Source organism: Botrytis deweyae (genome assembly GCF_014898535.1).
Source record: "Botrytis deweyae strain B1 chromosome Unknown BDEW_004, whole genome shotgun sequence".
Taxonomy (NCBI): Eukaryota; Fungi; Ascomycota; class Leotiomycetes; order Helotiales; family Sclerotiniaceae; genus Botrytis; species Botrytis deweyae.
The window spans coordinates 1,501,124-1,526,684 of NW_024066211.1; the positions used below are offsets into that span (position 1 = coordinate 1,501,124).

Consider the following 25,561-nt stretch of genomic DNA (forward strand, 5'->3'; position numbering starts at 1 on the left):
ATAAAGCATACTGCTTTCGAGGACTACATTTTTACAATTTATTGCTCGCAGACCGAAACTCTGCACAATGCTTCGAACTACTCCACCAAGTCTCTTTCGCCAACTGCCCGCCCTTCTCAAATTTAAGCTTCATCAACCCCTACCCTTGACTCAACGTGAATCTACACAATTACTTGAACTTCTCACAACATCATTCCGACAACAACTCGACTCGGAGCATGGCCCTTCGCACACGAGTAGCAATGTCGAATCAACTCAATCCAATAAACAGTATCCAAATGGCAGGTCCAGGCGTCTCTCAGATTCTGGTCATAAGCACACCGATCGCCACATCAAATCCATTCTCACAAATCCTCTTTTCAACCAACGAACGCAACAAAGGGGTGAGCCTGGGTCCGCGCAGGATCCAATGGATACATTTGATAGGGCTGTTGGGCGAGGAATGATGACTCTAAACTATGCAAGAGCAATTTTGATGGCCAAAAAGAAACAACTTCAGTCATCGCACGAAACGTTGGAAGAGAGCATGAAGAAATCAGGCGCCGGGCTCAAAATCTTGAAGTGGTTGACGTCAAGTGGTATAAACCAGAATATTGATTTCTTATTGCAAGATCAAAGATTTGCAATTTTACTCTTTGAGTTCATGCGTGCAGAAGGTTATGAAGAAGTATTTTGGGAGTGGATAAGCAAAGCCATTCACAACAACAACGCTACAGAATTTGAATTCCGTGGTTTGGCTCAACTCCTTTCTAAAATTGTTACACTTACAGCCAGACTCGAGGCATCGTTTAACGATTCAATCTCTATTTTGCTTCGAATAACAAATATGGCGAAAGACTTGCGATTTGAAAAGGTTCACAGTCTTCTAACAGAACCCGGACAGCATGTATTTCACTTAATTGTCGAGTCCTCTCGACAAGTGCGAGAAGCCACTTCAATAGAAGCTTTCAAAACATTCCAACAAATTCTGCCAGAGTTTAGCATCCATGATGTTGACCTGCATACCTTAGATTTATATTCCCCATACCATCGATCCGCAGATCATTTCTTAGAATTCCTTCGACAACAACATTCTTCAAGAGGGTCAGAAAGCGAGGATCTTGTACAACCATTTGAAAGAAATGAAGCGAAGAAGATGGTTTCGATATCTCTGATGGCAGCCAGGATTCTACTCGAGCAGAATCGGGTCAATGATGCAACTTGGGTAATGGAACACTTGCGCACAAATTATCCTAAACTATTAGGAATTGAAGCAGATAACCAGGAACGGAAAGGAGAAGTTGATGAGGCATCAAGTATTCAAATACTAGAGTCCTTTAGCATAGCTTGAGCGGTAGCTTGATTTGTAGTTAAGCTGATGAGCATTTTGATGTATTTATATGTGATTGGCGTTAATGGCTGGTTAACCATTGATTAATGGATGGTTGGAGGGATAGTTAAAGGGATAGGAAATGTATTGCGATATCTAAATACAACATGAGACTCAAATGAAAGCCTGTAAATAAATACTTCTCTTTGGTGACTTATTGCTGAATATTCTGGTTAGTATTAGATTCTTCAATCTCATATAGCTCTTTGGAAGATTGGGAAGATTGGAATGATTAAATTGTAAATATAAGATTCAAAAATCATTTCGAGTTGATAAATCCATATAAATTCAATCTCATACAGCTGAAGCTCTCAATTACAATCAATACAAGTCATCTGTTGAGCTAGAGCATAGTAGAGTATAATTGATAGAATATCACTAGTAACTCTTATCGTATTCACATCTTCAAACAGTTCATATAATACCTATTTATCTTTCATCTCCATACTGCTACCTGTAGTACATACCTACATAGTACATTCCAATTTGATAGACAAAGCTCTACAAAGTACATTCTCTATTCTCCATTACAGTGCGTAGAATTGTAAGACAAGTAATGACGTTATAATCCTCTTCATTCCTGGTTAACATCACGTGAATAAGCGGATCTACCTATGCATTAGCTTGCTGCTCTCCGTCCCCTTGCAGACAGGCCTCGGGATCAGGAACAGAACACGATGAATCTCTTCATTCATCATCAACATTTGAGTTACCCGACTCTCATGGATTGATTGAATTGAGTTTCGGCATCGGGTAATTGAGATGAATATACCTAGTATTTCAAATCATTCAATATTTCTATTTCTCTACGAGTATATCTTTCATCTCATCTCATCATCTCATCATCTTATCACTACATTGCACAACAATACCTAGATACCACGAGTAATCTCTTCTTCAATCATTTCTGCAGTCATACACGGAGTAAATATGTGGGAATGATGTCGATGCATCCCAACCCTGCCATTTCCCCGCAATTCAGATCGGGTTGAGTGCGTGGATTGCGCCTCCAGCACCTAGAAGATTCTATAGAAAATCTTTACAAGATAAGTCGTAGCCGTAGCCGACTATGTCCGATTAAATTGAAATACTTCGTATAGGTAGAGGAAAGAAAAGAAGAAGAGGAAAAAGATAAATGATTTATAACTTAATAAGGTATTGTATTTTTCTTTTTGCGGAGAATTTTCGATATCGTAATTATATTCTTGAATATCTGATTCGTTAATCTTATAATCTAATCTTTTAACGTATTGAGTATAATCTCTTTATAGGAGAAAAAACAGATCGAAATTAATTACTAATAAAGCTCTTTAATAATTTAATTATTTTATTTTAATTTAAAGAATCAAATGTTTAAATAACTCTAAGAATTAAGAATTGTTTAAGGATTTATTTGATCTTATTAAATATAATAATTTTATTATTAGATGATTTTACTATAGAATTTATCAGTGTTTAAACTTTAATCTCTTTTCTCCAAGTACTAATAGAGGCAATATCCACAGTTTGCTAGAAAAACTAATCCATTTCCGGTATCCCCTCTCTACGGTAACCCGGAACTAACCTTGAAAGTCATTGCAAAAGCTTGTAGTACCCGAGCGAGCTTGCAAGCTTGGAGCGTCATATTGCACATATTTACTTTGCTTTGCTTTTCAACGTCAACTCTTTGATGATTCTTCTGTTTATTTTGTCGCAACACTTCAATTGACACGAAATTTTCTATTTGATTACTTCAATTGAATCGCGAGAGACAATTGAAAAGATCGTGGAATTTGGATTGATATTTTTATCTTGAGTCACTGAGTTACATTAAAAATTCGAAGATTCTCAAAAAGACCCGGAAGACGAGAAGATTGAAAAAGATGGCTGATAATAAGATCGAAGAAGGCGACAAAGGTATGTGAGATCTATTACTTGTTTTCTATCTACTAGAGAGGAGAATTCTGGATGTCACTATCTGAAAACTTCTTGATTTGTACCACCTTTTCCTTACAAACGCCATTTCCATTCTCGCAAGCTTTGCGCTCCGCGATTCCTTCAACTTCTTCAACTTCCTCCACTCCACTCCATTCCCTTCACTCCTCCCCCATTACTTAACTTACGCATCATTACCCATTCACATAATACCATGGCGATCTTCAATCTACCTCGGCTCAATTTCACACGACTGACAAATCTTCGTACAGTGTCCTGGAGCTGGGGCGGCGCAAATCCAGATGGAACCGCTGCGGAAGTAAAGGCTGGTGAAGTCTCGGTTACTAGTCATCGCGGAAATGAAATTAAGAAGACGGGGGATGAGGAGAATCCAGCAGTACACATTGAGAGAAGTGGGAATGATGTTGTGAAGTTGGCTAGTGAGTTGAAGGTGGAGGAGAAGGGTGAAGAGAGTAAGGAGGGAGAGGAGAAGAAAGAGGAAGAGAACTCCAGTGAATCAAAGGAGAACAAGGAGGAGACCAAGGAGGAGACCAATGGCGAATCCAAGGATGAAGAAATGAAGGATGAAACTAATGGTGAAGCCAAGGATGAGGAGGAAAAGGTCGAGGCCAATGGTAATTCAAAGGATGAGACCAATGGCGAAACAAAGGTCGAAGAGGAGAAGGCCGAGACCAATGGTGAATCCAAGGATGAGGAAATGAAAGATGAAACCAATGTTCCAGACGAAAAGGTTGAATCCGAGGGTGAAAATAAGAAGGAAGAGGACGTTGAGATGAAGGATGGTGAGGATAAGGTTGAAGGCAAGACCACTGAAGAAAAGCCCGCCGAAGAAAAACCCGAGGAAAAGACTGAAGAAAAGCCCGAGGAAAAGACTGAAGAAAAGACTGAGGAAAAGAATGTCAAGGAGGACGAGAAGAAAGATTCGAACGGCAAAGAAGAGAAATCCGAGACCAAACCCAAGGCCGGTAACAAGCGCAAGGCAGATGAATTGGACGATGAAGCAGAGAGCCCAGAAGAGAACGGCACCAAAAAACAAAAGACCAATGCTACTTCTAATGGTACTGCCAATGGTACTGACTCAAAGAAGAAGCCTGGTAGACCAAAGGGTGCATCCAATGGTACAACTGCCAAGAGGGAAAAGAAACTTCCTGCTGTTGGTCAAGCTCAACGAAAGACAAGAAGTCAAGCACGCAAGGAATCTGTTTAGGTCGGTCAAGAGATTACATTTTCTCCATTCACAGGGTTGATGAACTTTTCAATTGTTGAACACATTTCAGACAATGAAACCCTTATTTGCAGCGAACATGATTTCTTTCAATTGGAAAAACCTATGATATAACATTTGGATGCGTTTTCGGATAATCAGACAATCAATCGAATCGAATCATTTGGGCTATATGGGGAAATATGGTGATGGGTCTTGGTGGTTATTTTTTTGCCATTTTTTGCATTTTTGCATTTTTACGCTTTGTATATTAGTGCGGGAAAGGAAAGCTACTCAGGTACAGAGATTCAAAGATTCTCTGGACTGAAATTATTTGATATGGATTGAGAGAGGGGAATGGAAGATTGAGATGGAGATGGAGATGCGAGACGGGAAATGACGAATTATGGGATGAAGATGTGATGCAATGCAATGCAGCGAAATGAAAAGTGGAGCGAGTTATCTATAGGAAACCAAAATGAATATGCAGAATGAAATTATTATTTATCAGATTTGAGTTACGAGTTGTGAGTTGTGAGTTGCGAGTTGAGTTGCGAGGTTTTTTTATATATATCTTTATCCTATCTTTTGTTATGGATTGTGAATTGTTGAATTGAGTGAGTATATGGAATTTTTACTTCGTGGTTTGTGGTTGGTGATATGGTTTGTGGTTTGTGACTTGTGGTATGGTTTGGGATCTGGATTGGGATTTGTGATATGGTTAATGAGACAAATTAATGTTGAACGTAATATTGAATGGGGTGATGATCATATCACACTCTTTCTATCTACCTAGGTAGTAGGTAGAGAAGATAGAGAAAACAGGTAGGTGATATAACTTTATTTATACACATATCTAGATATCGTATACCTAGATACCCAGATAGGCTATGTATATCTAGTCGTTTGAGTATATTTCTTATGGGATGGGAAGTAGGGGGTTTTGGGTTGATGGATGGATGGGATGGATGGGAATTGGATGTAATGTGATGTGATGCAGTGAGGAGTAGGTATTTATTTGAGTATGAGGATGGATGGTTGTGGTTTGATGAAGTGGATGGGCTGGATGGATTGGATGGATGGGATGGATGGGAAATTGATTGGTTTGGAGAGAGGTTTGAAGGTTGGGAAGGAGAGGGAGGATATTGGGGGAGTTGAAGGTTGGATTTGGATCATATTCTGTGTTTTTGGAGATGATATTTATTATTTGGGTAGGTATGTATATATGTATATATGTATGTATGTATTGTATTGTATAGTAGAGTAAATTTCAGTATATTTTGGGAGAGACGGGAGGGAATAATGATGATGGTGGCGATGATGATAATGATATTGTAGAGAAGAAATAATAGAAATGCTGAGTAATGCTAATAAGTGATAATAATACAAAGTTTGCATTGAATAAACATATAAGTACAACAACACAGGCTCAGCATCGTCACATGGATATTCCCCGGTGAGTGGATAATGGAATGGATAATGGATGGATCTGGAGTAGGGGTGGATGGATAAAGGAAGGAAGTGGGAAATTTAGAAATTTGGGGGGTGAGAATTGAGGTGAGGTGAGGGTTGATGGAATGAATGGGTGATGGAATAGATTATAGATTAATTATAGGATGGTAGATTATAGGATGGTAGATATATACCTAGTAGTGCAAAAGGTAGTACAATAGGTGGAGAGGGAGCGGGAGAGAAGAAAGGGAAGGGAAGAGGGAAGAGAGAAGAGAGAAGAGAAGGGTCTGGACTGTGGACTGGACTGGACTGGCTTGACTGGACTGCATTGCATTGCATTGCATTGTTGGAGATTAGGATTGGATGGATGGATGGATTGGATGGGGTATGGGATGAGATATGAGATATGTTGGAACACTGCCACCATTTTTATGTATGTGTGTATGTGTGTATGTAGATAGATATTAGGTGGCTATATATCTTATATATATATTCTCGGAGAGGGAATATACTATATAAATTAGATATTAGATCTGGTGGATACGAATATAAATAAATATATATATGGATATCTTCTTTTTCTACATAGTCTGCCTCCACGGCAGTGGCCCCCGGAGGGTCAGCGAAGCGTCATTTATATCAATATTAAATCATCGATGTATTTCTCAGATAACCTAGGTATCTATGAATATACTTACTTGTATTCAAACGTTTCTCCCTCTATCTCTCTCTCTACGTATTCACCAATCGCTTCACATCCACTCACAAAACCATCTATAAATAACCTATACCACGCAAACGCCAAGAACAACTCCGGTATACTTTGTAAATCTCGGAATACCATTTTTGCGAGCCAATAGGAGGGAGGGAAAGGTTACTGATTTTGGGTTTAATGAGTTTTTGGTTGGTTTTGTGGGTGGGTGTGAGGGAGGGAGTGAGGGGAGGTATGATAGGTGGTTGTGGTAAGGAAGATAGAATAGGTAGGGAAGAGAGGAAGATAGAGACTTGGATTTGGTAGATCTTGGACGGATGGGGTTGGGGTGATGACGATGGGTTTGGTTAGGGTGGTTAGAATGGGTTACTAGTTAGGGATTTGGTGGTGGATTGTGGATGGATATGGATGTATGGATATGGATGGATGGATGGATGGACGTACCGGTAGTGTTGTTGAGAATTGAAGGAGGGAGAAGGAGAAGAGTTACTTGCGGCTGCGGGAATCTAGATTGGAGCGTAGAGACGATGGATTGAATGGATAGTGTAAGAGAACGGAAGACTGAAGACTGAGTTTCTTTGTTGGTATCTAATATGGCTTGGTATGGCTTGGTATGGCTTGGTTGATGATATCTTTAGAAATAAGAACTAAGGAGACGAGATAGGTGAGGATTTGTTTATTGTTGGTATTTCGTAAACATAACAAGTAAGTGAAAGAAAGAAAGAAAGAATGAATAAATGGCTTTACTTTGGTTCGATCTGAATTCAATTGTTCGTTCGTGATTCATTCTAGATTCGTTCTATTTTAGTCTTTGCCCTTTTTTCTCTTCCTGAGGTCATTCTCGAGATTTATTATATCGAGATGGAATGGAGTACATTGGTTGATATGCGTCTTCATTCTGTTTCAAAGTCCAATTATTGAATTCGTTCTGTCTTTTACAGCATAGAATTATATTCTACCATTCTCCCACTCTCCTACTCTCCTCCTCGTACACTTCAATCAAATAGGATTTCCTATCCGTCGGTACTTCTAATCGTGGCTTGCCTTGCGTTTTAACAATTTCCCGAAAATACTTTGATTTATTCATTTACTCCCCAAAACACCACAAGGGAACATCGAGAAGAAAAACCCTTGAATGAGCGTCATTTTCATAAATGTCCCAGTCGTTCATATTACAACATTACATTCGGTATAGACTGGGTCAACAGGGGTCAGTTTGGGTGAAAAAGAATCTGTAGGGGTTGAGTTGAACCAGACCCCGTATCGCTATCAAGGGTTATTCAAGGAACGACATACCAATACTGAAATACACAAATACACACATACTTATTACTTTCCGACATACCTGCATTCTACACCCCTCGATCTTCATCTGTTCAATCCTCACTCGCTCGCTCATACGGAGGATCATACACAACGACTCTTTTCGAAGAGGAGAGAATCTTCAAACGTCTCGTTACCATTCCATTGCTTTATCTGCAAAGTATCACACGCTCTTCGCGCATACGATTACCAACTCTTCTTCTTCGTTTGGCCTTGGGCCTGTCACTGCCACTCGCTTTATACAAAAAGTTACAAAGAGATACTCAAAGATGGAGGTAGGAAGTACGACGGGAGTCCTTACCAAGAGAGCGTCGGATGCACAGAAGTTGTTGGATTTGTTAGCAGATCCTTTTCGATCCCAGGTTTGTTTAATTCCTCATGATGTTTTTGTTTTCTTTTTCTTTTGCGAACATTCATATCTAATGGTTGATTGCCGGGTCAGTTGTCACAAAATTCCATCTATGCAAGTTTAGGCACATCGATAGGTTTTACCTTGTTACTCGCCATCGGTTTCTCTCTTCTTCGTCCGTACAATTCCGTCGTCTATGCACCGAAACTCAAGGTTGCAGATGATAAACATGCACCGCCGCCTATTGGAAAGGGTCCTTTGGCGTGGTTGGGACCGGTGCTCAAGACCAAGGAATCTGATTTGGTTAATCTCATAGGTTTGGATGCGACCATATTTTTGAGAGTGCTGAGGATGTGTCGGAACATATTTTTATGCATAACGGTGGTGGGCTGCGGAATATTGATCCCGATTAATATGTCCAAGGGACTGTGGGCGAAGGAAACGGATTTCGTATCTCGAGTGACGCCGGTCAATGTTTGGGGTTCGAGTAATTGGGGCATGACCATCTGCGCCTGGTTATTCGATCTCATTATTATTTTCTTCTTATGGTGGAATTACAGGGCGGTTCTCAATTTGAGGAGAACGTATTTTGAAAGTGCGGATTACCAGGCCAGTTTACATGCGCGGACGTTGATGATTAACGATATTCCGAAGACGCTACGCACGGACGAGGGAATCGGTAGAGTGATTGATGTTGTGGCGCCTCAATCTTCATTCTCGAGAACGGTCGTGGCGAGAAATGTGAAGGAACTTCCGGAATTGATTGAACAGCATAATCAGACAGTTCGTGATTTGGAGGGTTATTTGGCCAGATACCTTAAGGATCCTGCGAATCTTCCTCCCAAGAGACCAGAGTGTACCCCTTCGAAAGATGATCCTAACTTTGGATCATATGTCCGAGGTCAAAAACTCGATGCTATCGAATATCTGACTGCGCGTATAAAGGAATTGGAATTTGAGATCAAGGAAGTTCGTTTGTCTGTGGATAACCGAAATCCTTTGCCGTATGGATTTGCTAGTTATGAAGCTATTGATGAAGCGCACAGTATTGCATTCGCAGCACGGAAAAAGCATCCCAAGGGAACTACGATTGTACTGGCTCCTCGACCGAATGATATCATTTGGAAAAATATGCCTTTGAGTAGGCAGACCAGGAAACGGAAGAGAATCATGAACAATATTTGGGTTACTTTACTTACAATTGTATGGATGGCACCGAACGCTCTGATTTCAATCTTCTTGGTCAGTTTAACCAATTTGGGTAGTGTTTGGCCTGCATTTCAAACTTCGTTGGCCCAGCACACTGTTTGGTGGTCGATTGTTCAAGGTGTTGCTTCTCCCGCTGTTACATCCTTGGTCTATCTCGTACTTCCAATCATGTTCCGTCGAATGTTGGTCAAGGCTGGAGATCGTACAAAAACTGCCAGAGAACGACATGTTACTGGAAAGTTATATACTTTCTTCGTCTTCAACTATTTACTTGTGTTCTCGATTTTCAGTACTGTCTGGACCTTTGTCTCTACCGTCATCAACAAAACCAATGATGGAACCACAACTTGGGAAGCTATCTACGAAGCAGATTTGGGACTGTTGGTCTTTATTTCACTTTGTAATATCTCACCTTTCTGGGTTACTTCGTTACTTCAACGAAACTTGGGGGCAGCTGTCGATTTGGCTCAATTGTGGACTTTGGTTTGGAGTTTTTGCGCCCGGAAATTCTCGAGTCCTACGCCTCGTGAGATGATTGAACTGACTGCACCACCTGCGTTCGACTATGCAAGTTATTATAATTATTTCTTGTTCTACACCACTATTACTCTGTGCTTTGGTTGCATTCAACCTCTAGTTATCCCCGCAGCAGCCATGTATTTCTCTCTAGATGTTTTCTTGAAGAAATACCTCTTGCTTTATATTTTCATTACCAAGACAGAATCTGGTGGTATGTTCTGGCGTATGCTGTTTAACCGAATCCTTTTTGCCGCAATTCTCGCCAACCTTGTCGTTTTTCTCGCCACTTGGGTGCATGGAGATGGGTCACACATGGAAGCTTATGCTGTAATTCCGCTTCCATTCCTGGTGCTTGGTTTTAAATGGTATTGCGCACGTACCTTTGACGATAAGATTCACTACTATAGCGTCCGCAATATGCTCAAAGATCCAGAAGCTTCTCGTTCCAAGCTCTTTGGTAGTAAAGGCGATCGTCTCGCTTCTCGCTTCGGTCATCCAGCATTATACAAGCCACTCATTACCCCTATGGTTCATGCCCGAGCTCAAAATATTCTAGCTTCTATTTATGGTGGTCGTCTTACAGATTCTAATAACCAAGGCTCGGGAGATAATATGTCAGTTTCCGGATATTCCGATACGTTTGCCATGGATCCTATGCGAGCTGGACAACCAGGTCGTTCTGCGAAGGGAGGCATGCCTGGGTTTGAAATGGTGCCGGAGAATCGTCTGGATTTCTCGTATTACAAGGGAAGAGCAGAATTTGCGGAGGAACATGGTGGTTCGGGTGGAATTTATGGAAAAGCGGAAGATATCATTAGGTCGGATACACCAGGCAGTTCACGATGGGGAGGACCAGATTCAAGACCAGGGACACCTGTTAATGGTTTGGGTACACCAACATTGCCAACTTTCAGGCCAGGGACACCGGATAGTGTCAAAGGGGATATTGGTTTGAGTGGGGGATCTGGGATGGCGATGAGGTATTATGGAGAGAGGAAGGATAGTTCGGGAGAGACGATTGGATTAGTTCAAGGTGCGCAGGATATGCCTGCGAGTTCCGTACCGGGTGTGCAGGAACGAGCACCGGGTTTCTTGGGTGGTGGACCAGGAGGATATGGTAATTTACCGCAGGAGGATTTGGATGGGAGGGGGAGTGTGGATCATGATCCGATGAATTATGATTATTTCCGTTCCCGGAGGACAAGGAATTAGATTTGGGGATGTAGGGAATAGGGGTGTGGAGAATTAAGGGCAAAGAGATGAGATGATGAGAAGATGAGAAGGTTGTATAACAGGATATGCAAGTGAAATGAAATGGTAGATATTGGGAGGTGTATTTTTTTTCTCTCTCGGCTTTATATGGAGATTAGCGATCGGAACATAAGTCTCGAATGATTCGAGGTTGGAATTGGTATGCGTGTATGCATGAATGGGATGGGATGGAATGGTTGGTTAGCTAATGGCGTTTTTTGGGTCAATCTCATTGATTGGGAAATTTGAGGAATGGGTAGAGTGGGTGAAGATTTGGGGGATTGTAGATGGGAGAGAGAGAAAGGGAAGAGAGAGAAAGGGAAGAGAGAGAAAGGGAAGAGAGAGAAAGGGAAGAGAGAAAGGGATGAGATAGATGAGATAGATGAGATAGATGAGATAGAGAAAATAGAGGAAATAGAGGAAAGATTAAGTGATGTTATTGAGTGTAATTGATTGTAGTTTTGTTCTTGTGTATATGTATATGTGTAGGATAGGATGAGATGGGATAGGATGGGGTGGGATGGATAGGATGGGGTGGGAGGGATGAGATGCGATGGGGTGGGATGGGATGGGATGGGATGGGATGGGATAAAATGAGATAAAATAGAATAAAATAGAATGGGATAGAATGGAATAGAATGGGATATAAGGGATATAATAAAAGGGAATTTTGCAATTAGACAATTAAATAAGAAGGGGAATAGGAATAGGGATAGGAATGAGAATGTGAATACAACGGGAATAGGAATGGGACTAAAAATTTGAATATATAAATATAAGTAATACTTAGTACATACTATAGAAAAATCACTATAACGTAGCATCTCTAATAGAAAAAAAAAGAGAAAGACTCTCTATAGCGCTTCGTAAAACGTACTAAAAGATAAATGAGAACTAACTATTCTTTTCTAAACTATTTGAAGGAGAACTATAAATATAAGTTATAGAAAGGATTATATAACCGGTATTAAGTTTCGCTTATAATATCTGGAACTTTAGAGGTTTGGTTTGAATTGAAAAGTGGTTTACTTTCTATTCTCGCTTGAGTAGTAACTTGATTGATTAATTGAGTATATTTCTTTGTTTGTTTGTTTGTTTACTTGTCTGTTTGTTCGCTTAATTGGTTTTGATTTTGATTTTGATATTTTGATTGATATTTTGATTAATTGATTGTTTAATGTTGGGATTTTGGTTTTGGTTTTGGTTTTGGTTTTGGGACGAAATGGGGAAGAGGGAGGAATTAAAGGGGGGAGGTTGTGCTAAGCGAGAGAGAGAAGAGTGGGGGGAATTTTATGAGGTTTGTTTTTGGTTGTTTGTTGATTTTAATGGAGATAATAGGTTGTAGGTTGCAGGTTGCAGGTTGCAGGTACTATAATTCCACTCTGAGATTTTCTAGATGGTGGGTAGGAGAGGAGAGGAGCGGTATTTGAGGTATTTGTTCTTTGTTCTTTGTAATTTGAGGAAAGAAAGAAGAGGATGGGAGAATAGTGGATAGTGGGTATGTGGGGTGGAGATGATTGAAATGTGGAGGTTATAGAATGGATCTGGATTGATTCGTAGAGGATTTGGGTATTGTATTGGATGAATGAATGGATTATCATGCTGGTTATGAGTGAGAGTGGATTGGGAGTTGAGGATGTGAGTTGAAACTTGGATGGATTAGTTAGTGTATGTAAGATGTTAATATAAATGGAAAATGTCATTAGTTGGCGTAAAGATGGAAATTAGTATTTATGAAATGTATTTAGCTTTAGATTTAAGGAACGATTATAAAGTCGAAGTAGAGATGTATGTCTTACTGTATGAGATGAACGCGATGATACGGAGTTAAAGAAAGGATAGGATCGATTAGATTACATCTTGGATGTTGTATTGAGTTTTCTTAGAGAGGGAAAAAAAGGTTAAGGGATTTCTAGATTAAGGAGGGAGAGGCGAGTGGAAGATATGATTTAAGGTTGGTTTAATTGATAGTTTCCATGAATTGAAATTTTAATGTAGAAGATGAATTATGGATGTTTGAATAAAGATCGCGTGATAAGTTGAGAGTTATAAAAGGGGATTGAAGGATGGAAAGTTGATGGAAAGATATGAAGAATTGAATTTCGATCTGGAGAGGGAATGAGAGAAGAGGTAAAAGATCTTCTTATAATATTCTACTAAAGAGTAAGACAAATCGAGAAAGTATTTTATTAGTATATATTGTAATAGATTTAGTAATCGAGCATGCTTTTCAGACTATGAATATAGAGTAATTCTTTTCAAAAAACTATACGTAAAACGATAAATTACTCTCATGTACTCTAAACGCTATTTAGTTACTCTTCTATCGTAAAAATCAAACTCATTTCACTCATATGCTCCTTAAAATCTATACTATAGAACCAACCTCAAATCACAGTATCTGAACTATGATGGCTGGAATGGAGAAGCAGGAGTCAGAAAAATCAAAGGAAAGTAGTAATATACCTATGAAATCTGGTCTAAAATGATGAGAATCACCCCTCCCTCCTACAGTAGCATCTAGCCTTCAATAGGTAGATTATATCGGTTTAGAGTGATTCCTATTATATTTTCAATCGTAGATTGTATCGTATAATCTATCGTATATAAGTACTTAAACATATAAATAGAAAACTTATTTTATACTTAGTTTTTCTCTTCAATTCTAAAAGTGTAATTCGTAATGATTTTCTACTCTAGAGAATTATAAAAACAGTTTAATACGGCTTTCACGACCATACTCCACTAATCGTGCAGCCGTATCATACGATATGACTGTAGAATTTAAGTATCTAATAAGCGTGTTTACGGTCATCCCCTAAACCGATACTTGAGATTTTCAATATCTTTTCATAACTGAATAACTAAGCAGAACTGCCTTGAGATTTGAATCTCTTCCTATGTGTATTCTAAATCTATTAATAGTTCTTTATATTGAAAAGATGTAGTACGGCCGCACGCGCTTTATAGGTATATATCACTTTCACTTCGTAGTTAGACTTTAGTCTAGAACAATTCAATTTATATGATTTATAATGTATACATTTCACTAGTCTACTTTCTTCATTGTGAACACTCTAGATCTTTCCGATCAAGTTATATTACTAGAAAATGAAGATATATTATATGTGAACTGTTAGATTTCAATGTTGGGGGGAGGGGGGGCTTAGCGAATAGAAAAAGAAAAGAGCTCAGAAAGTTTACATTAAATCAATAATATACTAAAATTGGTGAGGTTGAATTTAGTTTTGATCAAAACCACGTGTGACTCAGCTTTGAAGACTTCGAAGTGAAGAGTTGAAAAGTTGAAAAAAAAAGGAAAGTGAAAAGCCTGAAAAAAGGGGCTGAAATTCTGTCTAGTCGCTTAGAACTTGCTTGAAATCTCAAAGCATCAATCTCAAGGGACATCTAGGCAAAGTTTTCCTTACCGAAACAGTAGCAAACGGTTTTTCTAGTTCCGCAGGGCTAGCAACAACCGCTTGATATCCAACTGTAGCATCCAGAACGTCTCTCGACTATTTACAAATCCGAAAGATGAAAGGATTATCTTGGCTCTCAAGACAGTTGTCGCAGTGTAATCTACAGTCGGAACCGAAGAAAGAAATTTCTGTCGAAAAGATATGGGGATGATGGAAGACGAAGGTATTTTCATTCTGGGCTCAATTCTAGACTAGCTCTACGCAGAGTACAACATTCATGTGATCTGGAGAACTAACCTCCCAACTCTGAATAATGCCAAGAGGTCCAGATCAGGGATTCAATGAAGTGTATCCCTATTACAGACATAATTTGCTTCGGACTGAGTTGAGTGAATGATCAAGTTCATCTTATTGTAAACTTGGTATAGATATGAAAATCGCAGATCAATCGAGTAGTAAAATATCCCAGTGTCATAGGCTTCAAACAGAGGAATATCAATATATTTCAGCTTCACTCATTAGAATTACTTAGCTCTTCTGAATCATGATATTCTATAAATTGCACCATCTACTTGTCGTCGACTGCATTGTGAAATGTAAAGGTAGAGGCGTGAATATTTGTTGCAGATGGTCCAATGGTATATCCAAAGGTCAACTGCCTTAATTAGGCAGTCACTTCTTAATTTTTTTGTTCGATACATCTAACCGAAGGCTCCAAACTTGATATTTCGGTAATTCTAAGTCACACTAGGTGACATCATATGACGTAAAAACATGAAACACCTTGCCCTCATGTCGACCATAGGATACTCTCAAACAATATAAAATCTAATTTTGTACATATTGAGATATTATCAAATCACAATATAAGAGTTCTAGCCCCTGCTCACCGCACATGTAACGCTTTTCCGGCTAAAATATAAGATTATTCACCTTTTCATACTCTAGTTTATTTATTATAATAAAAGACGAAATTAAAAAAAAATTTATAAAAAGATTTAAAATTATTGAAATTACTCGAAAAAATATATCATTTATTTTTAAATATTTTTTTAATAGTGTTTTTAAAGGGTTAAAGTTGAAAATTCGAAAAAATTCGAAAAATTCGCTTTTTTTGTATGGGAAAAGCGTTACAAGTTAAAAATTCTGAATTTTTTCAATTAAAAGCTTATATAACTTTTCAACAAAAATGATTAAAAATAAATTAGAAATTTTCATATATAGAAAATAAATCAGATTATTTATCAGCAACTTGTTTTAATTTAATATCAAGAATTGTATTAATTATTTAATATTTTAGTTTATATGGCAAAACATGAATTTTGCAGGGATTATATCACAAAACATCACGGTGTACGGTGAGTATGTTCGATAACTCTTACCTTAGTTCAAACAATCTACGTAGATTTGATGTGAAGTGATGTGATGATTAAACTCAATATAACGGTCATTTGGAGCTCCCAAGTGACCAAATTTGCATGTGCCCTGGTATGTAACAATTGAATCTAGACTCAAACGCAGGTCATTGAATCAGAGGGGGGAGAAGAGCAGTCAGAAATAAGATACCTTGGGAATGATGGTACAAACAACAGGTATAAGTCTGAGGTACTTAAAGTGGCTCCGTGTTCCTTACTATTCTGTCATTGACATTAGAAAATTCACTGTGGAACTTCATCTTTTGAAACTTTGTGTCTTTTCTAGGCGCTACTTGAAATCTTTATTCTTCCTAGGAAACTCCGTCGAAATAATGAGGTCTCACTGGATAATTCTTCTTGCGCTGAGCGTTATCGCACAAGTCCCGCTGGCCCATGGCAGATTGTTGCCTTTTTCTACGCTTACCGAATAAGCATCAATGCGTTTGGCGTTGAGAAAAACATAATCGCTTCAAAAAGTCGGGGAAGCATCGCAGATGGGAGCTGCACTCTTGACGAGTTTGTAGATTTCACGCGGAAGCCCAAGAAAGATGGCATTCCGTTTCCGAGGGGGCTAATAGGCGATTACCTTACACCAGACCCTCTAATAACCGTCAAGATGATTAAAAACTCAGCGTATGACGCAGGATAGGAACTCGACGCTAGCAAATTGCTTTCGGGATCTTTCTAAATGATACCTGGCCATCCTCCAGCTTTTGCAGATCAAATACAAGCACTCAGAGACCAGGTTGCTAGGGCTCGTATCTCTATGATCGGCAAGATGGGCCTCAGCCAAGATTTCTTCGATACTGAGCCCAACTTCGTAAATCTAAAGGCTGCCATTCGTGGAATTTTAGATGCGCGCCGGTCAGACTTCAACAGAAACAACCTCACTAAAGTGATTAACACCTTGCGAATTCACAAAATTGCGCCAATTATAAGAACAGTAACCGCAATGGACGCTACGGCTTTGACAACAAATGGCTCAACCAGCCCTGCAATTGATGCAGAAATAGTTGTGAATAAAATTGTAGCTAGGATGGGACTCTTGTCTGAAAACAGGAAAATTAGAGGACATGCAGCTGTTATCAACAGGCTGGATCAATGGATCGGCAATCTCAACGCCCCTTGTTGATTTTTGCACCTGGGAGTACGACTGGATGGTGGATGCATTTGCATTTAATACTTATTTCAACATCAGAAAGCTGTATGGTCTTTTCACTCATCAAAATCTGCTGTAGTTAGAAGTAAACTTTGCTAGATCATGCACGGACCACTAGATACATAGCTATTAGCCATTCCATAACATACGGCTTTAGACAGTACCTACGAATCCACCGTAAACCATTAATAATTCAAATACGAAGTTCGCCGTACAAAGTGCCAGCATGATTCTATCCAACTGAAGTATTTTACTATATAAGAGAGGCTACCCACCGATGCTAAAAGTTCTGCATTCCACCTGTCTAAGAATCCCATTCTCTTAACCGCAAGCCCGGTTTCCAAATCCTCTGTTGAAATCGATACACACTCACTATATCATTCTATTGTACATTTAAGACTACATCAAAATGGCGACCAAATTTACTAAATTTCCAGAATTGCCATTAGAGCTACAACGCAAGATCTGGAGGTTTTGTGTCATGGAAGATCGTGTAATGGAGCTGGACTGCCCAGATGCGGATAACATGAGTACAAAATGTATCATGAAATCGACATCCCATGCAAACGCACAACAGCCAGCATACAGTCTAGTATGTCACGAGGCGCGAGATGCCGCATTTCAAGATGGTGGACACTTATGGAACCTATACAAGTTGTGGAAAGCAAAAGGATTCGATCAGAAACCAGATTGGGAGGACCCATGCCTGCTCCAGAATCCGTGGTTTAATCCCGGAAAAGATATCCTGCATCTCAATTGGAGACCGGGTCACGCGGAGGGCTGGGGTATATCCAGTGATGATAGTCCTCATCGAACTCTCATTGCGTATGCCAAAACCGCTCGAGGAGGCTCGTTCATGGCAGATCTTGTGGCAGATTTCATCAAGCCAGCGGTGGGCATGGAGGGCATACGGATTTGTGCTCGACCTTCGATAGGAGAAATCAAGCGCAACTTTCCACTCATCGAGCAAATGAACGGCTTCAAAGTCTGTCTCACGGTCATTACCATTCATGCCACCGCCAAACAGGTTGTTGACGCTCAGCTGTTTGGGAGCTCGGCGGCACCGGTCCAACTTGTCGAAACCTCGGACCGAGAGACCATTCGTTGTATGTACAAACTGTGGCTTACTACTTTTCTTGACGATGCTAAATTAAAGGACCCTGAGCCTGAGAAAATATTTGAAGAAATGATTTTCACCCCCGATGACTTCGAGGCTCGTGTCTGCAAATGGCATGAGGAGTATGAATGTAATTGGCTCTGGTACAAATGGACCGAAAAATATCGCCATGGGACTTTGAATAGTATTGATTCACCTCGAGATGTCTGGACTGGGCCAGACTTCAACCGTATAGGACGACTAAATACGGGCCTTGATCCGGGTGCTATATGGATGCCAGACCAAGACTTCAACAGGGCGCACCCGTGGGTTCGATCTATACTCGACGAGATGCCTCGTTTTCATCCTGTCATAATGTTCAGATTCTGTGAAGCCAAGTGCTACGATCGACCGCCATATGCTCCCCCAATGGAGGTTCACCAGATTGCGCACTTGCCGCCAATAATTTTTATAGATTAAACTATCACATGATCTTCTAATCATCGTCTGCACATGGATTAGTAGATGTTTCAGGCGGCTGACTAGACCTTATAGTCGAGATTCGAGAAAGCACGCATCCCTGCGAGTATTGTTGCTGGGAAACATACGAACCAAAAGAACCAAAATGATGAGTTATTTTAGTAAATGATAACGTCTATTTTCAACACACAACCACCCATTCTCGTGAGATTCTGGGAAAAATCTATGGTTGGATTGAACATTTACCTTCTCTGACTCTCAGTGAAAGTGGTAGACTTGGGGAGAGTTGTCATCATTCAGACTACAACAATATTCACACAATAGTAGCAGCGAGGGTAGGGAGTGAGTGGGGAGTAAATAGAGCTAATTATTACCAAAATTATCAGAAAATGTATGTGAGAATATCATCAGTGACAATACACACAGATCCCAATCTTGAAACTAGACATGTCGATGAGTGATGAGAAGAAATACCGCTGTATTGAATAATATTAATCAGTGACTATTGACGCATATATAATCACCAAGAAATAACAATCATGGATACGCTTCTTCTGCAATCTGCTCAAGCCACTTCTTCAAATCAACCGCAACACGCTCTCCCATTCCAACATCACAGACAGAATCCTGCCAACTAACATCCACAGATAATCCCACTGCCTTAAAAGTCATAAGCGAGATTGCAAAAGCCGCACCCGTGGTCTCCGCACTCGATGCAAACCCCGCCCGATGAAGTATCCACGCATCTCTTCCTCCCAGCTCAGATTCTGCAGACGGTATCTCATTATAGATTTTCGAATTCCGCTCGAAGGTTGCAGCATCTGTGATTGACCATGAGAATTTTCTGGGTCTCTTAGAAGCGTTTTTTAGTCTTTGGCGCCAGTTTCCTAAAAACTTCATTGCTTCTGCAGAACCATCTTTCAAACCCCTCGTTATTTTCCTTTCAGTTTCTCCACAAATACCTGCGCCAATCCTCCAAATATGTCTGAGCTGTCCCGGTGATAGAAGTAAATCCTGATTGCCATCTCCTGGGAGTTTATCGCGTAGCTGAGCTACAAGTTTCTTATCGAATTCATGAGAAACTGAAGTTTCGTAATTCCCCATTATTCTTTCTACATTCAATCCTGAATATTTAGATTTTGAGGAAATTGACGGTACCAATCGTCGCATATCCAACGTCGTACAACTTTGAAATGCAGATGCTATGGTCTCGTCTAATTGTGATGCTAGTGAGACGGCCATGAGTGCGTGCAGAAGACTGATAAGTGTACTTTTCTTCTTGCGACATGCGAGGTGGATATCATGGAGTGTAGTTTTGGAGATGTAGAATGAGCGATTTTGGGTGGAGTATGGGATGAGATGGATGGGTGCCCAATTAGCTAAAGTTGATTTTGTCCGTGATGTAGCTGCGGGACTAAATAATTCCCAGAGACTTTTAGCCAGGAAAGATATACTAACAGGAAATTTATAGAGTTCTTCGATTGGTGGCGGGAGGATTGAAGTTGGAGGAAGTGGAATGAGGGGAGATGTTGTGGTGTTGCCTTCAATGCCCTCATATTGAGTCTCCGTATTCAGACGTCGAAATAAATGTTCCTGGAAGATCCTCCCGCTTATTCCATCGCCATACACTTGATTCCACGTAAAATGTACCTCCAGTAAACTGGCTCTTTCTTGATATAAAACAACGATTCTCCACCCCGGCATTTCTTCAATGTCATGAAACTTGCTATCGATTTCGGCAAGAGTGAGTTCTCTCGAAACATCATCGAAATCCTCGGGTGTTTGTAAAATGCGCCATGTGAGATGTTCATCCAGATTAATGTGTTGTAGTTGTTTCCACGCTGGATTTTCAGAGTCTGCATCAACTATTCCAGCTTGTAGAATTGGATGCAGGAGAAGTACTTCGATGATAGCGGTTTCGGCTATACGTATGAGACGGTTGGGATTGGATGGATGGTTCGGAGATGGTGTGTAGCGACAGGTGATAGATTTGTTGCGATGGTGATCTAGTGTATGAAGAGCTAGTTGGTAAGCTTCTCTGCGATTCTCAGTATGTGTTTCTCGATATCAAGAAGTGGCTATACTGACTTGTTACCCAGTTTGCGGAAATTTTTGATTTTCTCGCTGTCATCAACTGGAGTGTTCTGTGAACCAAACTTGAACATTGTGAGAATTTGAGAAGAGTCGAGATGAAAACAGGTAGAATTTCTTTGCGATCTCGAAGTGTATGGTAGTGAGGGTGATGATTCTTTACTCTAGGATTCTGATTACGTTTATATACTGACGGCTAGATTGCGGCATTTGCGATGTTGACTTGAGAGTGAATTTACGTGAGAAATTCGATACAGTTTCGCGGTATAGGTGGATATAAGCCAATATCCTTCACAGAGATCGTAAATTTAGTTGGAAAATAGTGAATAAACGCAGGAGACAATAGTGATTGTGGGATGATAAATGAAAAAGACTTGGAAAAACGAGGCAAAAGAATAATTCCAAGATACGCCCTTCGCTACTTGGGATCTGAAATGCAAATTTTTGAATTCAAGGACTTTGAGTAACTAGGTATGGAACGCAGATTCAATATTTCGACGTATTTTAAGATTTGAAATTTCTCCAGTGCCTAAAATCTTGTCGATGTTATAAGTTTCATCAATATGTGAGCACTATCTGTAGTATTTAATTGTACAAGAATGATCAACTTCCAAGTCCTAGATATGCACAAGCCTGTTGATGTCCGAACTTCTCCAAGGATTAGGTGGAAATGGAAAAATTGAGGTCCTTCATAAATCTGCATCATCTTCGTCTGGGGGTGGCATTTGATCATGTTCCGTTCCATCTCCATTGTTTGTAAATGCGGCGTATTCTTGAAAGTCTATAACCTCAACAACCGAGTTAAAAGGTAAAGTTCGAGAAATCCTATCGTCAGAATCCGTATTCGAACTCGTGCTAGTATCCAGGTTTTTGCTCTCTGCTTCAGCCTCCTCCTTATTGTCCCATTCGTCCTCCTCGTCATCTTCTATATCCTCGTCACCAGCATGACTATCGTACTCTAAAGCGTCTTCATACACGTCTTCCTCCGCGTTAACGCTAGTGTAATCGTCCGTACCATTTTCCACCGGAAACCAGCTGTCATCATCATTATTAGAGACCAAAACTTTTAGATGGTCGGGCAAGGAAACTGTGTTGAGCGGAGTGAGAGATTTGTGACCAACAACTTTCGGCTTTTGATTCTTGATACACGTGAATAAAGAATGAGTCCCGCCTGGCTTTGCTATAACATAGCGTATGATAGGTGGATACTTGAACCAGGTGTGTGCATTGATACCTTCTTGATAGTCTAACACAATTTTATCAGTCCTGTATGTTTTGGAAAATCTGTGTAGCGGAAGGGCCCAATTACCATCTTCGAACTTTGAGAGTTGTTTTCTAAAATCTTCTAAATTTTTCTTCCTTCGTTCTGCTTCTTTGAATAAAACGGAGTTAGGCTTCTCATAGCCCTGAGAAGTAAACATTCGAGAGGAGAGAAGCTCATCATGACCATCTACTGGCTCGAAAAAAGTGACGCCATGGTCCAGGGTAAAGGCTACATCATTTAGAACGACGTATATCTCCTCACACATCTGGTATGGTAGAAAAGCCATTGTTCCCAATGTCCAGCTCATTACGTTGCTGTCCCATTGTGGGCGTGGATCGTGCCATAGCTGATGATTTATGGCAAAGATCTTTACCATACGATATGTAGGACGTCCTTCATACAATGCTAAAGAGGTAGGAAGTTTACACTCAGAACTGTCAACAAGCCACATGATATCGGCGTCTGGGTTCATGTAATGTTTTGGAAGTTGTGCATGACAATTTTCGTCCCCCCACGAACCATAATTGCAAAATGTGAAATGAGAAAATTGTAGGTGAATGCCCTCATCATATGCCTCCTTGCATGTTTGCATGATTTCCGTAATTCTGCTACGAGTTGCCACATGGCTAGATACAATATGAATATGAGGACCTATCAAAGCATGTTTCCAGATTTGACGTCGAATCTCCAATGGAAATGTCGAAAACAACGGAAATGAAACGTTCTCATGTAGTGTAATATTGGTACCTAATGTCATCAAAAAATTAGAGACATTCAGATTACCCCGAAAGCTTCAAATTGCGATGGTTATTCAGAAGCTGCCAGACACTCTGAGTATCTGGTATTCTCGGAGTGTTGAATATCACATCCAAATATTACCAAACTCTGTAGGTATATTAGACATTCAGAGGTTTTCAGCCTCTGAAAGCGAAGTAGAATTTTACATACCAGTGAAACTAGCCATTACATTGCCTCGTTTAATCACAGCATCCATATTGTTGTTATTGATGGCTTGATACAAATTCTGACGATGATAGAATCACGAATAATATGGCGGTTCCCAAAAGTGGTGGTACGTCAGCCCTGATCAGCTGAAGTATCCTTGACGAATTCTCTGCTCAGAAAGATTGAATATATTTCGTACTTCAAGTAATTCCCCAGTCTTGTTGGATGATTCTATTGATAAATTCTGAGTTAATCAAACGGACATTATTAGTTATATCAATATTGATGAGGGAACGGTCTTATGGCATGGAATATAATACGTGGGTAGAGGAAAGCAAAACGTGATCCAGAAGACAAAGTAAGCTTACTTAAAAGCCTGAGGAGTTAATTGAACACGCGTTTTGTTATATCTCTTAGGTTTGAACTGTAAAGATTGTGTTCGTTTGACCGAATATCGAACCTGAATCTTTCAGATAGTAAAGGCCAATGTATATAATCATTGACTGAAAATGTTCTTGACATTCTTGATCTACTATGCTGCCTTGGAAGTGGAGTGGGTAGGTGTAGAATCTCGTTAATCAATTGCGCTAAACCAAATCAATCTCAGCCATTTACTATCACGTGCGGGAGAACAGAGTCCTCGACATCTGATGATTGACTAGATTAAAACCTTGTGAATCTATCATTGAGTCCGTTGAAAGAGGAGGAAATTGAAAAGCAACTCGTTACTGGTCGTCGTACTGTAAATATGGTGTTAATTCAAGTGGTAGATGGATGATGAATAGCCGAATTCAGGAGATGCTTTGATGCGTATAGGGGTTTGTTTTAGGAAAAGTGATGGGCGACTTTCCCTTAGTTGCCTTCACAAGTAACGTAGAATTCATTTAAATCATCGAGGTACTATGATGATCAAGTCATCAAGATTTTAGAAGAGTAAGAAACTCAATTCGCTTTAGAATTTCCAACGCATCAATAATCTGAGGTACTTCCAATAATGTCAATCAAATTCCGTCCATCTATGCTTGATCAAATCTGGGGGTATCATTACTTTTTGCAGATTATCTTTTCGTGCGGCTGCTACCGTTCATATTCATCAATCCCTTCTTCCCATGATCACCAAAGCCATCCTCTGCACGATTTAGCTCCACACAAGCACTTCTCACTTCCTTGCTCTCCATCATCTTTCCCATCCACATAATCGAAAGTCAGCTCCGTCATTGGTCGAATATCTTCAATCGCAAAGAAAGCTAAATCATGAAGATTCTTCTCAGAATAATCTCCAACCCGCGCAAAGATCCTCATATTAGCTTCACAGGAATGATTGAAGAAACGACTAGGCCCTGCGTAAAATTCTCCGTCGATAACATATGGATCACCACGTAAAGTCTCATCGAGACTATCTGGATCGGTAAACTTATCGATGTTGAAGAGGTAGAGATCTTTTCTTCTACTGATAATTGCATTATCGCGACGTCTGTCGGCCTCCTGAGCGGTGATTATCTCGCCAATATAGCAGTCGATAAATGCACCGGCTTTGATGGGAACTTTGCTTCGGACACCTATGATTCGTTAGATTGTTGATTCTAACGTTGAAGAATAAAAGAGATTACATGCCCCAACCACGATTTTCAGTGCGGAAAACCTGTAGTGGTACGCGTCGTCCTCTTGCAACAATTCGATTGTCACATGTTTCATCACAAGCACAGGCCTCATGACACTCGTAGATAGGTGCTTTGCTATCCAAAAGCTGCTCTTTCAAACATCCTTCGCTATTGCCCCCTGCTTGATATGCATATACGTTGTGGTCTGGTAGATCAACCTCAGAATCTTGGAGACAGTGGCAAGTCATTCCATGGCAATTGTGACTGCATTCGCACCCAACTCGAAACTCAGGGTCGGCTCGGGAAACTCCTTCTCTGAGAATAGATTTTTCGATAAAAGTGAAATCGTCAGGAAGAGTTAAGCTTTCGTCTTTGCAGACAATGGAGATTGGGTACTCTTTTGCATTGGAGAAGCTGCGAATTTGACACCAATGACAATCTTTGAGGGATGGCTGAGAGATAAGGTTAGCTGTTGTTTGATTGGATGAACTTAGGAATCAACAACAAATGAAGTATTCAAACAATAAATAACATTATAGAGTTCCAAAATGATAAGTCCAGACAATAGAAACCCCCTTAATTCTATTGAATGTTCCAGTAAAACTCCAAAATTCTCGAAAAATATTGGGCACAGAACAAATGAACACAAAGAAAAAGAACAACAACTCACAACTTCATGACCAAAATAATGATCTCTATACGTCGGCGCCATAATCTTCGTCGAATAAGTTTTCAACATACGTGCTGTGCTGCCTCTTCTAACTTCTT

General features: G+C 40.0%; 8 protein-coding genes across 8 annotated transcripts; 5 read left to right on the forward strand and 3 right to left on the reverse strand.

The window, feature by feature from the left end:
- Window positions 1-67: 67 nt before the first annotated feature.
- Window positions 68-1,330, forward strand: EAE98_002456 (uncharacterized protein; the record flags this gene model as incomplete). Its single annotated transcript, XM_038950076.1, has 1 exon — window positions 68-1,330. One exon carries the CDS (start codon window positions 68-70, stop codon window positions 1,328-1,330), a length of 1,263 nt encoding a protein of 420 aa, XP_038813815.1.
- Window positions 1,331-3,231: 1,901 nt separating this feature from the next.
- Window positions 3,232-4,511, forward strand: EAE98_002457 (uncharacterized protein; the record flags this gene model as incomplete). The annotated part of the gene is made up of 2 exons (XM_038950077.1): window positions 3,232-3,265; window positions 3,556-4,511. The coding sequence occupies 2 exons, from the start codon at window positions 3,232-3,234 to the stop codon at window positions 4,509-4,511; spliced, it is 990 nt and encodes a 329-aa protein (XP_038813816.1).
- Window positions 4,512-8,264: 3,753 nt separating this feature from the next.
- Window positions 8,265-11,284, forward strand: EAE98_002458 (uncharacterized protein; the record flags this gene model as incomplete). Its single annotated transcript, XM_038950078.1, has 2 exons — window positions 8,265-8,357; window positions 8,438-11,284. The coding sequence occupies 2 exons, from the start codon at window positions 8,265-8,267 to the stop codon at window positions 11,282-11,284; spliced, it is 2,940 nt and encodes a 979-aa protein (XP_038813817.1).
- A 5,561-nt stretch (window positions 11,285-16,845) lies between these two features.
- Window positions 16,846-17,289, forward strand: EAE98_002459 (uncharacterized protein; the record flags this gene model as incomplete). The annotated part of the gene is made up of 1 exon (XM_038950079.1): window positions 16,846-17,289. The coding sequence occupies one exon, from the start codon at window positions 16,846-16,848 to the stop codon at window positions 17,287-17,289; it is 444 nt and encodes a 147-aa protein (XP_038813818.1).
- A 436-nt stretch (window positions 17,290-17,725) lies between these two features.
- On the forward strand, window positions 17,726-18,892 carry EAE98_002460 (uncharacterized protein; the record flags this gene model as incomplete). The annotated part of the gene is made up of 1 exon (XM_038950080.1): window positions 17,726-18,892. One exon carries the CDS (start codon window positions 17,726-17,728, stop codon window positions 18,890-18,892), a length of 1,167 nt encoding a protein of 388 aa, XP_038813819.1.
- A 537-nt stretch (window positions 18,893-19,429) lies between these two features.
- Window positions 19,430-21,057, reverse strand: EAE98_002461 (uncharacterized protein; the record flags this gene model as incomplete). The annotated part of the gene is made up of 2 exons (XM_038950081.1): window positions 19,430-20,930; window positions 20,981-21,057. The coding sequence occupies 2 exons, from the start codon at window positions 21,055-21,057 to the stop codon at window positions 19,430-19,432; spliced, it is 1,578 nt and encodes a 525-aa protein (XP_038813820.1).
- Window positions 21,058-21,672: 615 nt separating this feature from the next.
- Window positions 21,673-23,241, reverse strand: EAE98_002462 (uncharacterized protein; the record flags this gene model as incomplete). The annotated part of the gene is made up of 3 exons (XM_038950082.1): window positions 21,673-22,229; window positions 22,293-22,994; window positions 23,196-23,241. 3 exons carry the CDS (start codon window positions 23,239-23,241, stop codon window positions 21,673-21,675), a joined length of 1,305 nt encoding a protein of 434 aa, XP_038813821.1.
- A 1,064-nt stretch (window positions 23,242-24,305) lies between these two features.
- EAE98_002463 (uncharacterized protein) lies at window positions 24,306-25,505 on the reverse strand (the record flags this gene model as incomplete). The annotated part of the gene is made up of 3 exons (XM_038950083.1): window positions 24,306-24,751; window positions 24,807-25,245; window positions 25,464-25,505. The coding sequence occupies 3 exons, from the start codon at window positions 25,503-25,505 to the stop codon at window positions 24,306-24,308; spliced, it is 927 nt and encodes a 308-aa protein (XP_038813822.1).
- Between the last annotated feature and the right edge of the window lie 56 nt (window positions 25,506-25,561).